Raw genomic sequence first — 9,184 nt, forward strand, 5'->3', positions numbered from 1 at the left:
TGAGTCGAGTTGACTTGAGGTAAGACGAGATGAGAAAATTCGAGTCAAGTCAAGATGAGACAAAATAAGATGAGAGGAGTTAAGTCGATTTGAGATGAAATGAAGCGAGTTGAGGTGAGATAAATGACTGACGGAACGGCATGACATGAGTGGAGTCGAGATGAGATACAAGTTGAAAAGAGTTGAGATCAGAGATAAAAGTTGAGAGTTGAGTTGAGTCAAATGAGACAAGATGAAATCAGACGAGATTAGAAAAGTATTTTACTCAAACTGCAATATGGAAAATTAAAAAAAAAACTGAAAAAGTGTGAAAATCAAGGCATTTTTGAACATAGAAACAACAAGGTACAACAACGAAAGTTTTTACCTATTTACTTTTAGCTGGATGGACGACGTTCCCAAAGCACCCAGAGCATTTGTAAACATCTGCCTTTGCATACAGAGTCGGGGTACTTTATTTCCTTGAACATATTGCATTCGGTGCGTACTGCAGTTCTACTGGGAGCAGCACAGGTTTAACAGTCTAGCAGGAAGAAAAGCTCTGTAATGCTGTTCCTTCATGCTGCACGGGTGGAGCAGGCAGCTCTTAAAGGAGGTTGTGCCATGAAGAGGGTGGGATTGCTTTTTCATCAGGAATGATGGCTTTGCCATCCCCCCTTCTGATCACCCACCGCCGGGACAAGTTTAGTGGAACATCCCGAGACTTGATGGGTCTAATTATTTTGTGCTCCAGTGACAGTGCAGCTTCTGCAAGCCATGCTATAAAAATGTCGTCCTAATAGGTTTACAGAAGTGCACCCTGTACTTCTATAATAAATACTCTGTAAATTTATCTGTACATATAAGTTGTATTTCTGTTTTAGTTTGTTTAGATGAACTCCCAAGAGTCTTATGAGATCATTACTAATATTTTTTTGCAAGCAAAATGTGCTTTTTTGATGTGTAAAGCTTTTTGTCTGATCTAAACAGTGTTTCTTGTGGTTTTAATGGACTATGAAGAGTCCAAACTGTCTGAGAAAGAGAGGGCTCTTTGCTGCATTCAACTCATGTCATCTCAACTGGAGTGAAACTAATACTCCTTAAACGCTAGTGAGAATGTACACCGGTGTGGTTAAAGCTTCCATTTCTGCTCATGCAGGTGCCAGCAGTGGTTCGCCTGTGGTTTTCAGCACTCAGCTGCAATAAATTAACTTTACACACTCAAGAAAATTAAGCAAACAAAATAAAATCAAGTAAATCCTTTGGGTCTAGGAGCAAATACTGAAATCCTAACCTGAGAATATCTTTAAGTTGCAGAAAAATACAATTAAAGGAAATAAAATATATTTTCTGACATTATTTGTGAATTGTAATAAAGCCAAAACTATAAAAAAAAATAATAGTGCTAAGGTGACTTTTACACATTTCCTTCAGCCATCTGTCTTATTTTAGCCCAATGCACGTCACCGATCTCCACAATTGTTTGGAAAGCCAGCTGGCTTCATGGTAAACATCGCTGCCTTCCAATGCAATTAACTGCTAATGAGCACAAATAAGTCTTTTGTTCAGGATTTAAAACAAGAGACTTTACGCTTTGTTGCTGATGAAATATTTCTTATTTTTGTCTATATTTGGGCTGTGGAGCATATGGACTGTTTTATTTATTTATTTTTTCGGGGTTTCACAAACCCCCTTCCAGCCTGATCTCACCCTTTTCGACTGAGACAAAACTAGACTCAAAAGAGGACTTAGTGTCAACTCCTGCTGCCTCTTTGACATTAGCACTCCAACAATTATTTTTTCTTAAGGCTTGAGTGCATGCTGTTGTCAAAGTGGGGCATGTGTGCGCCAGCATTCATATGCTAAAAAGAAAAGGATGATTTCTAAGGCGCAGGCAAGCGCACGGGCATAAACACAGTCTTTACGTATTAAGTACCCTAATAAAGTCATCGTACGGCTGAATAGGTGTCAGGAGGTTGTGTGTGTCTGCCTGCGATGAGTCATCCTGCCTGATATTCCTCACAGCGTGTAATGATTGTAGACATTTGAGGTTAATAACCCGTTTCATCCAATTACATGAGACTGCAGGAAAAAAAAATTATATCTACATTTCTTTGGAAAAACAAGCACAAAAATATGATCATGCTTCCCAGAAAACATGTTGTGCACACAGAGGAAAAGGTTGGAATATGCTTAGGTGTTTAACAGCAACATTTAAAGTTGATTTACGTTTATTTAGTGAAATTTTGTCAGAGGATGACGGTTTGGTACGGTGTTGTTCCACAGCTTTCGTTCAAATTATAGCCTTGTCAGTCTGTATGTTTTTAGCTGAAGTTGATTTAAAAAAAAAATCTGAAAAACATACATTAGTGACATTTTTTAGCCTAACATTCATGCTTATTATAGACACTATTATAGATTTGCTGCTTGTTTCCACATCTGTCACCAGCTTGTAAATGCATTTCCAGCATGCCCTGTACATATATTTAAATATTGTTGCAACGTTTCTAAACCTTCTGCACAGCCTGAGTACACCCCAGTGGTGAAAAAATGTGACTACACATAAAGTCAGGGAACTTGTGCTGACTTCTTATTTAAAGTTACAATCTGTACATTGGGCTGAAAGGATTTAATATACATTGAGTATAATAAATGTGCCATATTTAGCAATTAAAAGAAATATGAACCAAAGTACTCCACTATAGCATACAGACAGTATTTATTGCTGCAATTTAAGTATTTGACAAAATATAAAATGCTGTTTATCATGTTATGACATACTATAAAGTCTAGTGTCAAAACTCCTCAATATATCCCCGAGGACGAATTGATTTAGAGTTGTTACTTACTTTATAGTGCTGGATAAATACATTTAATTAAATTCAGTAAAGTTTTGTTGTGGTGAAACTTTATGATGGAGAAGACATGCAAATGTGTTCTAAAAAAATCCTCCAACCAAGAAAGCATACCTCACTGCATCAATGTTAGCTCTTTTCACTTTAATGTGAAAATTAGAAGAGTAAATTAATAGTGAATGAACTGTGAAGACTGCAGATACTTTGAAATATTTATCTGCATGTCAAATTATTGTGTAATTCAAGTGATTGAAATCACACTGTAGTAATTTATTTAAACATTATTGCACACATATCTCTCTTTTATGTTAGAAGAAGGTGCAGTCAAGGATGAATAAAACTTCAAGGTAAAATAATCAATCAAATGATTTCATATTTAAATGGGTTCTGATTACTGAGAGCAAATGTCGTTTTGTTTTGTGTTTTTGCTTTAGTAAAAGAGAAACATGCTTTGTGACAATGTCTTTTAATGTAATTAAACTTTGTTTGCACTTTTTTGCACTTTAAATCAATAAAAGCGTTTCTGTACATTCGGAAATAAAGCAGAACTACAGTGAACCCTATTTCCGGGCAGAGGCTGTAGTTCCACTCCGGAACAGCAGGGGGAGAGCTGCAACTTCACATCCTATGAAAAACAGGAAGCGAGGGATTGTAGCTTTCTTGTTTAGTAACATGTACAGCTAGCTTTTTCTATAACACAAAGACTAAATTGTTGCAAAAGAACTGGAAATTTGAGTAATTTAATTTAGCATTTAATTAGAAAACACCGGCTATTGATAGTGTATTGTGTACCTCATAGACGCTACCTCAAGTTTGTGCAGCTAAAAGGGGGATGCTTGTGTATGTTTCTGAGTGGTTCCCGAGGCTTTTGTATCTTTATGCTCAGCTCATTGTGATTTACTCCTAAAAGAGAATTACTGATGAAGTTGCGGTGTGAAGGAGAGTGCAGACAGGACGGAAGCGACAGCAGTTCGCGCATGCGGGGTATCGATCCGGTTGGGACGGACAGGGACTGACTGACCCCGGAGAAATGGAGGATGTAATCAGTCTGAGCTCCGACGACTCGGATGTGGAGATAGTCAGTTCTTTCAGCGCGTTCAGCGCCAAACTGCCACTGTCCGAAGTCCGAGTGGACCTGGACGCGAAAAACGTCAGCATTCCACCGGTAAGTTGTGTTGATGTTTAAAAACTAGTTAAACGACAACCTACTCAAAACTGGAGGTAAAAACTTCACTCCGTGTGTAAGTAATACTGACTCTTTTAGCTATTTTCAATAAATAAGTTTAATAGTGTAATAGCTTGTCAATTTAAAGGTGACTAATTGCTGCTTTGTGTCTAAAGTCCACGCTGATCCTTCATTTACTTTCTAATTTAGCTTCTTTTTTGGGCCATATCCGACATATTAATTTAAGTTTTATTTACATAAAACTGATGCAGTCATATGAAAATTGTTTATTGTATATTGTTTCTTTCTTTTTATGAGTATTTCTTTAAAAAAAATGAATTTTTCAATTATTTTTTTCCTCCACAAGTTGTGGTTCACACGAGTTGTTTTTTTTATTATTATTATTGTAACGTTTCTAAAATGCTATTGAACAAGAAGAGGAGGGAAATTAATCGGCCAAGGAAATATTTTTCCTTTGAAAGTTTTTATTTCATTTTACCTGTCAGTTGATCTGAAAACATTTAGTTAGTACATGGAAACAACTACTATGAATTGAAAAAAAAACATCAAAGATAAACTTTCAAAGACTTTTTAGCTTTAGCTAGCACAATGTAATATTCAAACTAAATCCAATTTTGTTTTCTAAATTGGCTCACTTAAATATATCTTTGTGTTTGTCCTAAAATGGGTCATACCAAGTATTTAAATTTAGAACTTAATTGTTTTAATGTGTATCTACATTTATTTAATGCAATAGGTTATGTAGTTTGTTCTAATATTTTTTGTGTATTTTTTCTAGCAATATATTGACCTCACAGATCCAAGATGGTCTTTTCCAAAACTGAAGCTGTGCAGCCGGGAATATTCCACTGACAGGCCTGTGATTGACTTAACAGCGAGCGACGCCAATGAGATTTATGTGGACACAGAGAACTTATCCCCAAAACACGACGATTTGCCAGGTGATAAAGATGATTGTGAAATCCTAAAGGCCGATGTCTGCAACCTGCTGAAAAGACCTTCCAAAGACTGCTCAGTTTTTACTCCACATGCTGCAAAACAGAGACGCTTGAATTCACCAAGTCAGCAACACGAGGAACAAAAATCTCTTTGTCCTGAAACACCTGTTGTGAAGTTGAAGGACTTACCATTCCCTGAGCTGAAAACATCCTCCCTCTCTGTGCGGTTAGACAGTCCTTCCGAGATGTCTCTATCCTCCACAGAGCTGAACTCTAAAGATGAAGCGGAAATATGTGTGGATAATTTAAGGGAAACCACGGCAGCTGTCCATGAAGAAAAGACTGAGGGACTTGCACAGTTGGTGGATAACGAAGCACAGAAACTCCAGGGTTCGGTTGATTATTCGAGCGCGGGGGAAGAAAACTCTACTGCAACTATAGGAGAGCAGAACACTAATGAAGATGGTTTCCTCTCGTCTAACTGTAATCCGTCCCCGAATTCCACCCCGTCATCTCAAGATGAAAGGCAAAGAGAACCCCTCAGCTCCAACCTCAAACAAGCAGGATCAGAAAACACTCAATCCAGCCAGAGCTCCTCCTTTAGTGTCTCCTCTCCTCATTCCTTAATAATTGCATTTAACTCTCGTGAGAGTTTGGAATCTTCCTCTCCAGTGTCGGACTGTGGCAGCCAAAATGACCAAGTGCTCATCTGTGGAGATGAACCGAATGCAAAAACCCCTGAGTGGGAGCTGGAGACAGAGAAGTATGGAGATGTGGGGCCTGACAGTCCAGTGTCTTTCCTATGGCAAGAAGAAAGTGAGGAAGAGGAGAGTAGATGTGACGCAGATTTAACTGCAGTCAGCAGGGCAGATAGGAACTATGTGTGTCCGAAGTTTCTCAGGAAAGTGATGGCACGACGCGGTCACTTCTCGGTGAGAATGTTTTCCTCTTATTGCACACTCGACTAAATGTCAAGCATTTCATCTGATTGTTTGTTCTTTGCGTTTTTCAGATCGACGACGAAAATGAGAGTTTGGAAATCCCAGAGGTGTTGTGCCGTCAGAGCCTGTGCCTGGTGTACAGCACCATTGATGAGTGCTACCCAGAAAGCACTTTGCAGCTCCTGTCTGACCTGCTGCAGCCTGGTTACTACCCACCCAAAGATATCATGGTGCACCTGCTCCGCGGGATCCTGCTTGACACTCAGGGTCCATATTACCTGTGTGTGCAGGCGTTTAACCTGCTGATGAGGACGCAGAGGTAAAAAGAATCAGGAAATTGTGTTATTTATGCTTTTTAATATATTTTTTAACAACAGTTTTGTGTTACAGACACCACATAGCTACTAAAAGTACAGTTCCATGGGACTGGGAGTTACTTTCATCCGTTATGTCCAATCAGGTAATTCACAAACGTGACAAAACAAGAAATGCTGAGCAAGCATATATCTTTTTTGTTTTGTCTTATTAAATGGATAAAATCTAGTCGAAAGCCGCATTGTTTTACTATTTTGGAAGGTGTTGATGTCCCTGTAAGTTCAAAATATGTTGATATTTTGCTCCTCAATGAATATTTTCTTCTTACATGCATGTAAAAAAGGACCAGAGGAAGGAGCTCAGAGGTGAAGTTGTGTGCATGGTCCTGGAGTACATTGTACAGACTTTGGAGGATGACTTCTATCTCAAGCCGTCTCCAACCAGTCTAAACTACTCGCTCGCAAAGGCATCGCTGTCGTGTGATCGTCAGTTTCCTCGGGTCAGGTGAGTTTGACAACGTATCTGAAACGCATTTGTAGACGCTTTATAGCAGATTAATTAAACTTTTTTTTTTTTCTCTATCAGCTCTTGTTTAAAAGCAGCGTTGCACAAAGTCTTCTCATAGGGTGTTTGTTTTACAAACCAAATTAGCTTCAATATTTTGCAGTTTTCTGCTTAACAACAACATGATTTGTTGTCAGAACTTAAGAAAGGCAAGAACAAATGAACAAATATAATGCCTGAAACGTGTTCTATGATCTGGAATTTCTCAACTGATTTTAGCTATTTGATTAATTTTTTTTCTTGATAATTCTTTGACATGTAACGTTAACAAAACGCTCTAAAAAGCTTTACAGAGTGATAACACTTCTGAAAGTTTTCTAAACATTTCATAAACTTTTTTAGTTTAGGGTTGCATGCGTTCTACTTGTAATAAAGAACTTTGTCAGCCTGGAGGGAGTTTCAGAAAGATTATCTCCTCTAACAGCTGCTATGAACACTGCTGCATTATTACAAATGTTTTGCTATTCAAATGTGGATTTTTAGCTGCAAATCATCCCACGGTTGGATGGTTGGACTGACTTGCATGAAGCAGTCATTTTCATGACATGGTGCTGCAACACAGACTGTCTTTGGGATTTGTTATGACAAGCTCTCAGTAGGTTAGATCTGGACAAAGAAAATTCAGTCACTAATTATTTAGTGACAAAATCTAAACTTTCATTTGAAATCTATTCTTTCCTTAAAAAGAAAAAAGTAAACGACAATAGAACCGTTTCAAAACTATTGTAGAATTCATTGGCTCAAAAAACACACTCAAAGCATCCTGCACCATTTAAGTGACATTAAAATCTGTATTTTATTCTTAATATAAGCCACAAATTTGAAATAATCAATAAAATCAAATATTTTCCCAACTTTTACTGCAGATAAAAAAAGAGCTACTAGTGTTATTTCTGTTATTTTTTAAAAGTATGTTCAATCAAGTTCTTTTCAATAAAATATGCTATAGTTCATATATTTTCATTCATTTTCCTGCCTTAGGTTTCTCTTTTTAACACTCTGGAGTTTTATTTTACACATTAACTTATCTTAAACCCTGTTCTTTAAAAATGAAAGCATTTTTTAAATGATTTCTCTTCTATTAAACTACTAGACCATTAAAGAAAAAAACAGGTTAAATTTATTTAGCCACAAGTCTGTTTTAAATAATTGGCTAACCATCTGATTATTTGACTTTGCTAATACTTGTGTTTTAAAATAAAATACTTAAGAAATATAAAAGATTTTAATACATTTCTGATAGTATTTGTGGTTTTCAGCTTTAATTTGTGCTATAAAATAAATTTAAAAACCACTCTGTTAGCAGCGTCGTATTCAATATCTGTTGGACCTTTAATACAATTTAAAAATGTTTGGTCACTTTTTACTAGTAGATTTTCAAAAACCTGAGCATTTATGTTGTTAAAGAAATACGATTTTATTGCTATATTATTACTTATGTTACAAAACATATTATTTTTTTCTTTTTACAGAGATGTTATTAAGTGGTTGTTTTCAGCAATCGTGAATTCGACAGATTGTGGAGAAAATGAGGAAGCTGCCAGAAAGAGAGATGAACAAATGAGGTGATTTTTGAAGAGAAATTATTTTAAAATTCTGGGTTTTGAGGTTTGAACACTTGATGCTTCGTTTGACATGTTTGTTAAAGTCTCTTTGTCTCCTTTAGAATAGTCTCCATGTTGCAAAGGATGCTGTCCCTTGCTCTGGAGGTGGACCGTTCTCCTGCTCTGAGCTCTGCCAAACTGGCTCAGGAGCTCTTCCTCATGCTCCTCAGTGATGCTCCTCTGCGAGCACACAGGTAAGCACAGGATAACAGGAAGATGGAATAATTTATGCCAGAGCCCTAGATGTCCACTGATAGATGGGAGACTGGCTGAAGTCAGTCACTTTTTCCATCATCTGTTTGTGTTCTGCAGGATGCTATTGCTGGACAGCCTGCAGAGCAAACTGCTGAGATGTAAGCTGCTGGAACTGCTGCTGGACTACGCATGCCCCAAAAAACTTGCTGTGCCCATGTCACTCACTTTACTGCTGCACTTTATGAAGAACTGCACTCTGGCACCAGACCCCACGGTAACTATACAAGACCGTCTTCATCTTTTAAACCCATTTTACCTCTTTGAAATATTAAAACACATGTGTAAGATGGTGAAAATACGGACACTTTTGAAGCGTTTGTGTTGGACGAACTGAACTGTGTTTGTCTTCAACAGGACGGAACAGAAAGGTGGCTGAAGTGGGAAGAGTTGATCCATCTGCTGTGGATGCTGCTGCTCAGCTACAATAAAGCAATGAAAGGTGAGCTGGTGGTTAATATATTTATTTAACTGAAAATAAATTGTAATGTGATCAAAATGATTGTTAGTTGAACTATTTCAGAGATGTTTTTCTTGCGAAATTAAGGCC

The 9,184-nt window shown here is 37.4% G+C and overlaps 1 protein-coding gene across 3 annotated transcripts in view; it reads left to right on the plus strand.

Moving 5' to 3' along the window:
• Nucleotides 1-3,443: 3,443 nt before the first annotated feature.
• Nucleotides 3,444-9,184, plus strand: part of simc1 (SUMO interacting motifs containing 1) — a 6,490-nt gene continuing 749 nt past the window's right edge. Inside the window, exons 1-10 of one of the 3 annotated variants that reach the window (XM_024283885.2) lie at nucleotides 3,447-3,674; nucleotides 3,745-3,999; nucleotides 4,799-5,890; nucleotides 5,971-6,218; nucleotides 6,290-6,359; nucleotides 6,558-6,718; nucleotides 8,251-8,343; nucleotides 8,445-8,576; nucleotides 8,695-8,851; nucleotides 8,992-9,076. In XM_024283885.2, coding sequence (XP_024139653.1) covers nucleotides 3,865-3,999; nucleotides 4,799-5,890; nucleotides 5,971-6,218; nucleotides 6,290-6,359; nucleotides 6,558-6,718; nucleotides 8,251-8,343; nucleotides 8,445-8,576; nucleotides 8,695-8,851; nucleotides 8,992-9,076 — 2,173 coding nt within the window. In that variant the 5' untranslated portion in view covers nucleotides 3,447-3,674; nucleotides 3,745-3,864. Of the gene's footprint in view, nucleotides 4,000-4,798; nucleotides 5,891-5,970; nucleotides 6,219-6,289; nucleotides 6,360-6,557; nucleotides 6,719-8,250; nucleotides 8,344-8,444; nucleotides 8,577-8,694; nucleotides 8,852-8,991; nucleotides 9,182-9,184 lie in introns of all 3 variants that reach the window. The other 2 variants (XR_004948508.1, XM_024283884.2) reach the window with 2 other exon arrangements.

Source organism: Oryzias melastigma, linkage group LG10 (assembly GCF_002922805.2).
Source record: "Oryzias melastigma strain HK-1 linkage group LG10, ASM292280v2, whole genome shotgun sequence".
Taxonomy (NCBI): Eukaryota; Metazoa; Chordata; class Actinopteri; order Beloniformes; family Adrianichthyidae; genus Oryzias; species Oryzias melastigma.